Source organism: Pan paniscus, chromosome 5, assembly GCF_029289425.2.
Source record: "Pan paniscus chromosome 5, NHGRI_mPanPan1-v2.0_pri, whole genome shotgun sequence".
Taxonomy (NCBI): domain Eukaryota; kingdom Metazoa; phylum Chordata; class Mammalia; order Primates; family Hominidae; genus Pan; species Pan paniscus.
Window position 1 is genome coordinate 136,410,734 of NC_073254.2, and position 14,218 is coordinate 136,424,951.

The following is a 14,218-nucleotide window of genomic DNA, read 5'->3' on the forward strand; positions in this document are numbered from 1 at the left end:
CGTGAGCATTAGTGTCCTGATGTATAATGTGGCAGTAACAACCCTATCTACCTTATAGGGTTGCTAGGAAGATTAAGTGCAATAATCAATGTAAAGTACTTAGCACAGTTCTTGTCTTATAGTAAGCCCTCAGTAAATGAGAATAATGACAATAATGGTAATTATTGATGCTGTTCTTTTACCTACCTAGTAATTAGACCCTGTTTGGTTTATAATTTGGTATATGTAGGCTCCAAGGAAATAGTATCCATTTAGGATTTTACTAATCTTAATTGCTCTCAAAACTAGAACATCTGTTTAACTCATAAAATTTTCCCCTTGGCTTTTTCCATTAAAACGTTCATTGATGCTCCCCTGGGCCCTTTTTAAAATGTATACAAGAATCTAATGTTAACACCAATGAAGAAGGTTTAGTGGAAAGTAACAATGATGTGTCATTTGTCTGGTATTAAAAAGAAGTGCCTATGAGATATACATGCATACAAATTTATTAATGGGGTTCATTTCATTTGAATAATAAATAAAGAGGTTAAAGTTCACCTCTATAGATTCACTTAAGAATTCTGAAGCAGAAACGTTAAAGGGAAAATACTCAATTGTACTTTGTCCATCTAATAGCCTACAAAGTAGAACGGGAATCTCATAGATTTATAATTATAATGGTGATTGAAAAATAACAGCATGCATTTTTATTGTGTGTGTCTCTGAGTATCCAGACGATTGGGCACCGCAGAATGATGAGACTAATCTATGTGCTTTATCTACTTTTTCAGAGGTGCTCGCATCCTATCTCAGAAGCTCTCCCCCGTTTCTCTCCCTTTTGCTAAGGAACACACATTCTTCATTACAGTAAAAGTAACAGAGTAATTTAAGCTTGTGCTGAACTTCGTTTTAAAAGTAAAATTTAAAAGGTATTATTTTAATCCAATATATAATGGCAAAATATTCTTTATTAAAAATTACAATGGCAAAGATATCAGCAATAATAATTTTAATTTAATAAATTTTATTAAATTAATAAAATTTAATAATTTTAATTTAATAAAAAATATCAGCAATAAAGTTCTACTGTAACTTTTCCCCTAGAAGATTAAGGAAGCATAAAATATTGTGCTTCAAATTAGAAGTAGTTGAGAAAGAAAAGAGGGGGGAAAGACTGGAGACATTGACTGGACAAGGAATGTGACAGTTGCTAAAAGGCATCTAAAACGCACCATGAGTGGGCCACAGGTGGACACTGAGGGGTTTGGTTGGTTGGTTGGTTGGTTGGTTGGTTTTCGTAGCAAAGAAAGTAGGCTTAGTCAATATTGAAGTTTACAGTGACTATGGGATCAGTTACTCTGTAGAACTGACTACTCTCTTGGCCCAAGGATCAGAAGGAAGTTTCCCATAGGGCTTTTATGAAGAACCCTCGCAGCCTTCTCATCCTTGCAGTGTACGTATGATGAATTGCACAGTGTTATTTCTTTACACCAGACTGACCTGAGAGCGGGACCATGCCTCTTTTGCTCATATGTGTATCCCTCGATAGAGGATCTCCAAAGCAAAGTTTACTAAAACCTTGATCAGGGAGGGAGTGGGGGTGGTGAAAAGGATGGATATATGGGGTAGCCCAGGCTACTTTTTTCCTAATCTAGCTTAATCCTTTGGTAGAATTTTGCATGTGTAGAAAAATGAAATGACTGCCTGTCCACCAGGCAGCCTCCCTATACATTATGAATCTTAGCCAAGCCCTTGGTAGATGGGTTGCCATGAGCTTAACATTACACTCCTCAGCAAATTCTTAGTGATTTTCCGGAGCTAAAAACAAACAAACAAAATGTACTCAAATAATTATTGGAAAACATTACAGATCCTGAATCACTTAAGAAAGGTGCAGTTAAGTTTACCATATTTCACTTAATAATATGGGAAGATGAATGCATTTAAAAGAGATTTAGGATAGGATTGTAACTGAGATCACTTATTGTTCAAGCCCTGGTTGATAACATAGAATTATACAGCATCCATTTCCAAGCAGCAGGCTTTTCGTGGCTCCTTGTCTTAATTTGTAAACCCTGAGGAATAGGTCTGGCCCAGTGGTCTTTGGATCTGTCCTTGCATCTTGGCTCTGCCATTGTGTTAGCCACATGTCCTTTGACAGGTTCCTTACACTCTGTAAACTTGGTTCTTCATCTGTAAAATATGGATTATTCCTCCCACACAAGGTCATCCCAAGGATTGAATGAAGTAATGCATATAAAGCTCTTAGCATTATGTGCCTGGCACATAGTTTTACTAAAAAGTTTGTTATTATTACACAGAAATAGGTACGAATATATAACTTTATTCTCACTAGGTTTCTTGGTACACAGTACTCCATTTTAGCTATGTTGTCACTCTGGAGTTGTGTTTTTGAAAAGTATTTGTTGTGACTCATTAGTTCTCTCTTTATAGTATTTTTCCTTACTTATCATCAGACAGAAAATAAATCACAGAGGAAAGAAATTACTTCACTCTTGCATTGGAGCCAGTTAGCTACAGGAAATCAGGAGAACTGGTGAGGGAAACAAAGAAAGTTGAACTTTTGGACAGAGAAGTAATTGTGTTTTGTTTTGTTTTTTACAACAGACTGAGTATTAAATTCTTGCCTGTGATTGCAAACTTCTGGATGGTGTCATCCGAGGGTGTATTTGCAAAAATAAAATATAATTATAAAATATAAAGAGAGAAAAAAGGTCTCTAGCATATTGAAATGAACCAGTTTCATTGCTGTACGTATGAAAATGAGGAGTGTGCCTGCCTTGCTCAGCATTGCCTGCTGGGCTTCAAATGCAGTTCTCTGCAGCTGTTTCTCGGGTTTTTTACTTCTCAAAATTGCAAGTTAAGACTGAGAATCAAAAGCCGGGAGGATGTAGCTGGGCCTCAAACATGTGGAGCCACAGCCCTGTGAGTAAAAAGATCAGGTTTTCTTCTCATGACCTTACAGTGAGGAAGGCTGGGCGGCTTAGCCCAGAATGCACCTGGAATCCATTAAAGTGGACTCGTGGAGACAAATGCTGGGCTGTCAGAAAACCCAGCCTCTAATTCCCCTGGCTTTTTCTCATTCATGTTTTTTCCTTTCTCTTACCCTTCCCCCTCACTCTTTCTGCCTCTCTTTTTCTCTGTTCTTTTCATTCTGTGACCTAAGGGAAGCTATTCCCTTTTATGCTGCTGCAGAGACTTAAAAATATTATAGAAGGGTAAAATAACTTATGAGGCTTTTTACAACGATCAAATTCTTTAAAATTTACAGAAACACACAGCCATTGGGAATTCACTTCTTGAATGCCATTTATTAAGCAGGTTGTTGCCATCAGTGTTACAAATGGATTCTTGGGCAGGAATCAAGGTCAGGTGCCCTGTGGTGGGAGGAAGCAGATGAAGAGGACCCGAGGGAGAGGCATAGGCAGGTGTACAGATTAGTTGAGCAGCCCAGTTACAGTGCCATTGGACAGTTGTGTGGTGCACAGTCACACCCTAAATAGGATGTTCTGCTCACCTAAATTGTTAGGACTCAACTAATTTAAACTCTTCCCCATCTATTTCAAATGCAGGTGAAGATAAAGTTATTCTAATAATGCTTCTTTCTAACAATAACTTTAAAAATGTTATGACAGTTATAAATCATACATGATTGAAAGGAAATCCGAAGTTAATTTTCTTTGTAAGATATGTTTATTGACTCTAAGATTCAGTGTTGGTATGACCCTCAAGTCATCTCTGCGATGAGTGACTCACTTGCTCGCCTACCTCCCGCCCTTTCAGTGTCATTTGATACCTTTTTAAATGCAACATGGGCGGGCTTTCAGAGTTGTCAGAGGGAACTGTGCTCAAGGCCAGAGGAGTTCTCATCCCTCTTTAATTGGGGTATAAATCAGTGCCCCTCACCCCATATGAACAAAGGCAACATGAATATATTAAGTTTCATGTAGTCTTTACAATCTGGGTCTTAAATTTTTCTAACATAAAAATCTGGCAAGCATGATGTTTGAATTTTGTGGATGTCTTGCCTCATTATCGTAAGGGAAAATGTTAGTTGGCAAGTGCCGCATGTATGTCTGTATTCTCTTTCATTGATACTTCATAATCACTTTTTAAAAGTTGGCTTTATTTTTTGGATGAAATATTCACGCCTAACACCACTTACGATGTAGGGTCTTGCTGACATTAAGTTCATGCTAATGATAACTTGAGAGTAATAATGACATGAGTATGCTCATGGAGTCCTTTATAAAGCTGGGTAGTTCCTTTTACCTTAGGTATCTTAAGAATGGCTTTTTTACTTCTTCGTCTCCTTCTGCCATGTCCATTAAGGGAACACATTTCAGCCACGCTTACCACAGTCTCTCTCATCCATCTTTCCTTTTCCTTTCCAGTGTCAACATGCGAGTTCTGGACAGCACAGGAGGAGATACCATAGTCGGGGGCCAGATCATTGCTTATCCCACATAAGCCTGTGGTTTAGAAAGCTTTGTGTTTAGGATGGCTTGGAAGGGATGACTCAGGAAAAAAGAAATAGTTAGAAGCTTATAATATTAGTGTAGGAGGGAAATGAAGACCACAGTTAAAACAGTGAGGGTGGGGAGAAGAAAATATAAATTTAAGAGACATATAAGACTGAAAATCTACACAGAGATTGATCAGATATAGGACACTCTTTCTTAAAGTGTGAGTCTTTCACCATATTGGGTATCCTTAAAAAGACAGATTCCTGGGTTTCGCCCAGACTCACTGAATCATATCTTCTTGGAGTAGGCCACAGAACCTGCATTTTTAACAAGTCCTCTATATGATTCTTAGATGTACTAAAACTTAAATTGTAAGGGAGAGGGAGGCATAAATGATGGCCCTGGCTGACTGGTTGCATATTGATACTCAAATGAGATGGAGAATATGGGGAGGAGAGAGTGGTTTGTGGGAGAGAAAAGATGGTTCACTTTTTTACATGTCTTTTTGTGTCACTCTATTTCTTCTATCTACTTTATTTGTCTCACTTTGTTGATACTGCCAACTGTATGGACAGATGACTTTCAAAGTTCTCTGTCCCTATTACATTGCAAGGGCTCATAGATACCCTTAGCAGGTATCTTGGTGTATAGTTATTACTGTAACTTTTAGGACCTCTTGGCCATATCTGCTCATTCTTACAAATTCACTGTCTTCCACTTCTTCTTGTTCTGTGGCTTCACTGCTGCTACTATGCTCATTATTTACCCATAGTCATTTTTCTCTTCCCTCCACTTGCTCTGTTCTTCACTCTTGCCACTCTACGAATGCATTTTGCTATTGGTGATTCTGTCATTTTTGAATGTAAGTGAGCTCTTCAGGAAAAAGTACCTTTGATAAATAAAAAAAGATCAATCTATTTTCACCCATCCAGAGCTTAGAGATTTTTTACATTTTTTCTAGAATTTTGTGATTTTTATTGTTTTAAAGCTTTTCACTGATAGGTATTTATGTGTGGTCTTCCCAGTGGTCCAGTTGGACCATGTGGCACTGGTATTTTCAACTCTGCCTTCAGTTTGGGCAGTAATGAGTTTGCAGATCAGCCCTGAGCTGGCCTTTCTGCCTACAGACTGATTTATACCTTGTCTTCCACCTTTCTCTCCAACCCTATCCAGACTGTATGATCCACCTTAACTTCTTCCACCATTACATGTTCTCTAGCCCCTCATCCAACCCAATTCCTATAGTTACTTTTTATTTAATTCATTGGTTTGCAGTCATAACTGGGTTGCCTGGTTTTCTGACCAGGAGTGTACATCTTCTAGATTCGGCTCCAAAGAAACTTCTTTCTAGAAAATTTCCAGATTCCATCTTCTATACCCACCCTCCAGTGTGATTCATATGTTCCAAGGAACCCATGCAAAACTGTTATAGGTTGTTTTGCCTGCACTGCAATTCTTGGTTTATTTGTCTCCTCTACTGGCACATAAGCTTATTGAGGGTAGCCCCAGCATTTTTCGGGGTTCTAAGAGCCACATATGGTATACCTGCCACAAAGACACTAATTAATTATATTGAATGAATGGATGGATGAATGAATGAATAATCTGTCTTATTTTTATTGAGAGTCTAAGCTTACTGAGAGCAGAAGTCCTGGATCTGTATACAACTTTGAAACTGATTTGGTGCCCTGCGTACTGTGGCTGCTCCTACTTATCTGGTCTCACTTTCACTCTGAAGACGTGCCTGTCATCAGCCGTTTGTCTGTCAGCCTATAATCACAGAGACACTGTACCTTTGACCTACTTGGAGGCCAGTAGGAAGAATGTCAGGATTTGACATCTTGGTGCATAGCTCAGCAGAGAATCTCAGATTACCTGGTCTTTGAAGTATTCCTCCTGCACCTGGCCTTCTCTCCTCCCTGATCCCTTGAATTTTGGTGTTCATCTTCTTACATGCATGTAATGTCCATGTGTGCTCCTTATCAGGTAACTACAACAGAGTTTTGTTTTTATTCACTTTAAAGCCACCTGCTTCAGTCATTGAAATGAATGGCGGTGCTGTTAAGCAAGGGGAGGCGATAGTTTGTTGGAATTAAGAGCAAGGACTGTGGAGCCAGTCTGCCAGTGTTCCAATTACATTTATGAGCTGTGTGACCTTGAGAATGTTACTTGACTTCTCTGTGGCTCAGTTTCCTCATTTGTAATTTGGGGATATATATGATATATACTTCATACTATGGAGGATTAGTTAATGAAACAGTACATAGCATAATGTGTTAACTATTATTGTTATCTTTATTACTTCGCTTATATTTTGTGTTCTTATAAATTGATGCCAAAGGCAGTTTTCATTTATCGATAAATGTATGCACATATTCACTTTATATAAGTTTATTGTATTTGTTTTTTTGTTTTTTTGTTTTTTTGTTTTTTTGTTTTTTTGTTTTTTGGAGACAGAGTCTCGCTCTGTCGCCCAGGCTGGAGTGCAGTGGTGCGATCTTGGCTCACTGCAAGCTCCGCCTCCTGGGTTCATGCCATTCTCCTGCCTCAGCCTCCCGAGTAGGCTGGGACTACAGGTGCCCACCATCACGCCTGGCTAATTTTTTGTATTTTTTTAGTAGAGACGGGGTTTCACCATGTTAGCCAGGATGGTCTCGATCTCCTGACCTCATGATCCGCCCACCTTGGCTTCCCAAAGTGCTGGGATTACAGGCGTGAGCCAACACGCCCGGCCAATATAAGTTTATTGTATACTTGCTCTGTTCTAGGTATTTTATTAGGCATTGGAGATACAAAAATTTCAAGACATGTTATGTATCTCTTTTGCCTGGAGTTGTTGGTCTATGGAAGATATAAATACTAATACTATTAGCATATTAATACTAGTAGTGGGATAAGTGCTGTGACTGGGAAACTACAGTGTGTAATGGGAAGATCTAGGAATACTTTGCCCAACATTGGAGTGTCAGGGAAGGCTTTCCTGCTGAGGCCTGAAGGACAGATAGGAACCAGCCACGTGAAGGGGAAAAAGGAGCCGTGCTTGACTGTTCAAGCACAAGTAGCTGCTGTACAAAGGCCTGGAGATAAAAGAAAGCAGAGTGCTTTTGAGGAACTGAAAATTTAGTGTAGGGAGGAAACTAGCAAGTGTTGAGGCTTTGGGTAGAGAGCCAGATGCTGCCAGGCCTTGTCTACTATATAAAGGAGCTTGGACTTTTTTTTACAAGTACTGTGAACCCACTGAAAGGTGTAACAGGGCAGTGACATGATCAGATTTATGTATGTACGTTAACCTTTTCATTGAAAAATAAAAGTAGAATATTATATGAATAAATGTGTAGCTGATAAAGTATTTTGACGCAAACACCCTGGTAAGTACAACACAGGTCAAGAAATAGAACTTTGCCAGTCACTCCCTGAAGCCCCTTCATGGGCCACATCCCAGTCCCAGTTCCCTCCCTTCCCACAAAGACTACCCTGATGCCCCAATGCCTACAGTCGTCATGTCCTTGTGTTCCCTTATAGTTCATCCAAATGTGCATCTCTAGGCATTATCATTTAATCTTGCTCATTTTTTAAATGTCTTTTAAGGCTTTAAAAAAAATCTACAGGCCGAGCGTGGTGGCTCACGCCTGTAATCTCAGCACTTTGGTAGGCAGAGGCAGGCGGATCACAAGGTCAGGAGATCGAGACCATCATGGCTAACACGGTGAAACCCTGTCTCTACTAAAAATACAAAAAAATTAGCTGGGTGTGGTGACACACGCCTGTAGTCCCAGCTACTGGGGAGGCTGAGGCAGGAGAATGGCGTGAACCCAGGAGGCAGAGCTTGCAGTGAGCCGAGATCGCTCCACTGCACTCCAGCCTGGGCGACAGAGCGAGACTCTGTCTCAAAAAAAAAAAAAAAAAAAAAAAAGAAGAAGAATCTCGTTGTGGGAGTAGATTGCCGATGTCAAACCAGGAAGTCAAGTAGGCCTTTGGTGTTTATCTAAATGAAAACCTAGAATAGGAAATAATTGATAAGTTCCAGGAATAAATAATTAGCATTCATAAGACTTGACAATTGTATTTGAGGGCCAAAGGAGACAAAGAATTTTCTTTATGGGATGGTGGGATCTCTCAATGGGCTTCTAACACTTGGAGCTATTGAGGAATGCTATAAATAATAAAGGTTTGGATTTGGATATACAGAATTGAAGTGCCTGTGGGCCCAAGAGGAGATATCCAATTTATATCTCTCAAGCTTTATTTTTAGCTCTTCCTGTTTGCCAGTGCTACACTGTAACTTAAGAATGGGTGTGTGTATGTGTGTGTGTGTTGTGTGTGTGTGTGTCTCAGTCATAAAAAAATATATCCAATATGAAATATGCTTTCAGGTACAATATATATCCTTTCTGTTGATGATAGAAAAATGCAGAAAGTCCAAAGGAGATCGTATTTAGTTCAAATTATCCTGCTACAATAAATAAATGAAGAATAGCTGGAAGAATGAGAAGTCGAGGTGCTGATACAGCACTGCAGCCACGTGGGTGTCCTCAAATCACTTTCTGGAGCTGAAGCCAAAGAAACATTGTGCAGGCTGCGCTCTGGGAGGAGGGCATCAGCTTGAGTGAGTCGTGCTGCTGCTTCTCAAGTTGAAAAAGAAAAAAGGTTCCTGATGAAGTGTAGATAGCTATTAGGGCTTGTAACAACTTAGTGAGCAATTTTTAGTTCATATCTGTGATTCATTTACAGTGAGTTCACTATTACAAGAAAAAAATTGGGAAATGAAGAGATAAGAATAAATAAAATCTGTATGTATTGCTAACATTTTATATTAACTTCAGCATCTTCCCATTCTAAATCATAATTTCTAGAAACCACATGAAGTTTACTATTTTACCTTCTTCCAAGAGCCTGTTGATATGAGAAATATTTTAAAGTATTACTGAAACCAGTTTGAATCTTTTGCCTTCTGCTTTTCTACTATAACCTGTAACTTGGTCAGAGAAGTTGGGACAATATGATTACATTCAGCATTTGGGGTCAACTTTTGTTTTCAGCATAGCAGTAACTCTAGATCTAAAACTGGGGAATGTGTTTAATGCCTGGGGCATATTGAAGTTAGCTCACAAGTTTGGCTCATAATTTTAATTTATTTATTCTGTTTTTTTGGCAACATAGGAGATAACTATACCCCACAACATTTTTTATGATTCACAAAGAAAAGTTCTAAATTAACTTTTATCCACTGTACTGCCAAATTACTTTTTAAAGACATATTCTTTGAAACTGTATTCCCAGGACAAAAAATAAATATTATGGGTTCAGGGTGTTGTCACAGGCATTATTTCATTATTTCTCTTGAATGTAAGTGGCTTCAAAGCCAAACAAAATTGTTTTGGAGGTCAAGGGATGTTTTTCTTGTTTTTTTTTTTTTCCACACCATGACAAATTATGCTTTCCTTCCTGAATTGACTGAGCCCATTTAGTGTCTTCATGCCTGCCCCCTTCATACAACACCATCTGCCCTCTACTTTGAACATTCTGAACTTCTCTGGTCTCCTGGGTTCCTCCTGATGATCTCACAGTGAGAATTTTGTCTTAGTCCTGGCTCTAGACCCTCTGCTGGGAAGTGCCTGGGCAGCCTGGATTTCAACACAGCTCCTCCCACTGAAGCAGCCCTCCATGCCAGCAGCATGCCTCTGATGGGTGGCTTATTTTGGATCACATTTACCCTCTAAGACAGTGGCTTTGAAACTTTTTCACTGTGACCTACAGTAACAAACAACCCAGTACGGACATAACTTTTTTTATTTGTTTCTAGTTTTTAATTTTATTTTTGTTTCTAATTTTATTACACTGTTTATTTTTATTTCAACTTTTAGATTTAGGGGGTACATGTGCAGTTTCATAGTATGTATATTGTGTGATGCTGCAATTTGGGATTCAATTTATCCTGACACCCAGGTAGTAAGCGTAATACTCAATAGGAAGTTTCTCAACCCTTGTTTCCCTCCCTCCCTCCCCCATCTAGTAGTCCCCACTGTCTTTTGTTCCTGTATGTCCATGTGTACCCAATGTTTAGCTCCCACTTACTAGTGAGAACATGCGGTATTGTGGTATTTGGTTTTCTGTGTCTGCATTACTTTGCTTAGGATAATGGCCTCTAGCTCCATGTTGCTGCGACGGATGTGATTTCATTCTTTTCTATGCCTGCCTAGTATTCCATAATGTATATGTACCACATTTTCTTTATCCACCATTGATGGGCACCTAGGTTGATTCTGTGTTTTTGCTGTTGTAAATAGTAGTGCAGTGGACGCACAAGCTGATGCACACATAACTTCAACTTTACATATATAAATATATAAATAAGTGTTTCATAAGATAGCCCCTGCATTTAAATTATGCCTTGTCCTCATTTTCGATTTCATTCCGTTAAAAATATGCTGATTGCAACCCATTATATTCATTTCACAGTATATTTATAGTTTGAAAGCCCTGCCTAGCATTCTGATAAATACAAAATTTTTTCCAGAGAACCCCTACCCAATATCCTTCCTTGGACATCTCCACTGTGGAGACCATTCCACTCTTTAAGATGCCCTCTTTATTCTATAATTCTAGTGTTTAGAATGCGTATTCTCAAAATGTATTGGGAAGCATCTTTATTTCATTAAGAAACAGTACAGGCCTGTGATTAATGATTATATGTCAGGTTTCCGGGGCTGAATGGAATAAACTGTGCAGAGCATTATTTCCTACTGCACCCAGAGTAAAATCAGCCACAGTTCATTCACTGTTTTAAAAAGGCCTCTGGATTTTATGATGCTCTGCATAATTTCAGCAAAACCTTTAAAAAGAAAATTATCAAAGAAAATTATTCATAAAACATTAAAAGCAGACATAGTGGGTAAATATATTAACCTTACTCTAAGAGACAGCAAAATATCATTTCACGTATGCTAGCTCCTCCAGGCCTACCTCACTTTGGATTTGATGTTTTCCCACCATGAGGGCAGCAAAAATTGGCGATTTGACTACGGTTTTTGCCATTGTGAAAAAGTGTCCCTCATTATTTTGAAACTTCATTCCTCAAGTAATTCTTTGCCCTTTTGCCTGCCGTGTTCTCAGAATATTAGGCAAGTGCTCTTTCAAGTAAATGGGAGTAACTGAGTGTTCAGGCAGCGACAGGAAGATGATGGGGAGTGTACGAGGTGGCAGCAATGGCCGATCAGGTTTTTTAGTGTCGGTGTATTTGTTGCTAGGGCTGCTGTAACAAAATACCATAGACTAGGTGGCTTAAACCAACAGAAATTTATTCTCTCTCAGTTCTGGAAGCTAGAAGTCTGAAATCAAGATATCAATAGGCTTCATTCCTTCTGGAGGCTCTCTGAAGGAGAGACCATCCTAAGCTGCTCTCCTAGCTTCTGGTGGTTGTAGGCAATCTTTGGTGTTCTTGGCTTGCAAATGCATCATCTGTCTCTCACTCTGACACAGATAAGTTATTTCATTACAATATAGATCTGTTTTATTTTATAAATATGCCATAATTTTAATGAGAGGAATATCAAGTGTTTGCTCATTTTTTTTTTTAGGCGGAGTTTCGCTCTTGTTGCCCAGGATGGAGTGCAATGGCCCGATCTCAGCTCACCGCAACCTCCACCTCCTGGGTTCAAGCGATTCTTCTGCCTCAGCCTCCCTAGTAGCTGGGATTACAGGCATGTGCCACCACGCCCAGCTAATGTTGTATTTTTAGTAGAGATGGGGTTTCTGCATGTTGGTCAGGCTGGTGTCGACCTCCCGACCTCAGGTGATCCGCCTGCCTCGGCCTCCCAAAGTGCTGGGATTACAGGTGTGAGCCACCACGCCCAGCCTGTTTGCATATTTTAACAAGGCAAAAGTTATTGACAACTGAACTATATTGTATACTGTAATGACCTTTCAATGTGTGTACAACTCTTTGTTTTCTCTTGGATTCATAATAGCTTTTTGTTTTATTTGGTAAGTTTTTTATATGGTTATCTCTAGTGACCAGCCAGACTCTCACTCAGTTGTGTAAGTTTTCTATCTATTCAAACAAGACATTCTTAATAAGACATTTTTTAAAAATAATTCATCTTTTTGAAGAAGTAATGCTGCATCTTTTTGACATGCTAGGATGTGGATTGCTTGCAGCCAGGTCTGCTGTACAACCATCTTTGTTCCTTTTTCTCTTGAATTGGATTCCTTGTGCCATGTCTTCTTTTTGATATACATCCTAATTTAGGTGGAGATATTTTCCACTGGCTTCCAGAGAAAGCATTTATGAGAGGTAAATTTTGAGACCTTGGATGTCTGTATATGTTTTTTCTTCCCTCAAGTTTAAAGGGTAGCTTGGCTGGATATGAAATTATAGTCTGGAAATTGTCTCTCTGAGTTTTGGAGTCATTGTTTTATTGTATACTAGTGTCTAGTGTTGCTGTTGAGATGTCTGACCCCACTCTTCCTGATGCTTTGAATGAAACCTGATATTCCACTCTGAAGCATTTAGGATCTTTTTTATGTTACTAGTGTTTTGAAATTACGGGATGATGTATCTTGTTTTGAGATGAGTCTGTGTACTGTGCACTTCATGGATTCTTTCAATATGGAAACTTATCCCTTTAGTTCTAGCAATTTTCCTTGATATATTTGGATCTCCTTTTCGTTCCCCTTTTTTCTTTTTTCTTTCTTTTTTTTTTCCTCTCTTCTTTTTCACATGTTTAACCTCTTGGGCCAGTCCTCTTTTTTTTTTTCCTCTGCTGTTTTCTATTTTATTTTCTTACTTTTTTTGCATTTTCAAGGTTTCTTCAACTTTTCCCCCCAGCCCTTTTATTGCACTTACCTTCCTGCTATTTTGTTTTCCATTTCAAGAGCTTCTTTTGTCTTGAAATTTCTTTCTGCCTGCATGGTTCAATTTCTCCCAAGCTGCATTAATGACTTTGTTCATTTGGGTCTCTTTTGTCCTATTATGGGATTTCCACAAATCTCTGGTAGTCCTTGACTGCCTAAAAATGCATACAAATGCTGTAACAAATTACCACATACTCAGTGGCCTAAAACAGCACAGAGTGATCTTACAGTTTTGTAGAAGTGTAACACAGGGCTAAAATCAAGGTGTTAGCAGGGCTACATTTTATTCTGGAAGCTCTAGGGCAGAATACTTTTCTTTGCCTTTTTCTAGCTTTTGGAGTTCACATATATTCCTTTGCTTGTGGCTCCCTGCCTCCACCTTCAAAGCTAGCAACCTTGCATCTCTTTGATTCTTCCTCCATGGTCACATCTCTCTCCGACTACAGCCAAGAAAGGTTCTTTGCTTTTAAGGACCCGTGTGACTAGATTGGGACCACCTGGGTAATCTAGAATAATCTCCCATCACAAGGTTTTAAATCATATCTACAAAGTCCCTTTGCCCCAGTGGAAGGTAATGTATGCACAGATTCTTGGGGGACTGTTATTTTGCCTGTCACAGGTTCTAAACAGCTAATTGCCACTGTGTGTGTGTGTGTGTGTGTGTGTGTGTAGCTTTTTGACTGCACTATAAGGTTGATAGTTTGATTAAATCTTTTTCATTGGGAAATACTTGGTGTTCAGAATCTTTAGATTTTTTTTCTTCATTATAGACTTCTTGTCCTCCGGAGTCATGTTATATTTAAAATAGATGGTATATTTTTGATGTTGTGTGTTATAAAATTTATATTAAATTTTTATAAGATAAATAAATGTGTCAACTACATACAGTTATTATA

General features: G+C 38.8%; 1 protein-coding gene across 3 annotated transcripts in view; it reads left to right on the forward strand.

Annotated features, from left to right (window-relative positions):
* Positions 1-14,218, forward strand: part of DSE (dermatan sulfate epimerase) — a 157,762-nt gene that overhangs the window by 122,532 nt on the left and 21,012 nt on the right. Inside the window, exon 1 of one of the 3 annotated variants that reach the window (XM_055114075.2) lies at positions 1,113-10,415. The exons of the other annotated variants lie outside the window; for them this stretch is intronic. Within the exon in view, the coding sequence (XP_054970050.1) occupies positions 10,378-10,415 (38 nt within the window). The 5' untranslated portion in view covers positions 1,113-10,377. Of the gene's footprint in view, positions 1-1,112; positions 10,416-14,218 lie in introns of those variants that run through there. 3 annotated transcript variants of the gene reach the window in all.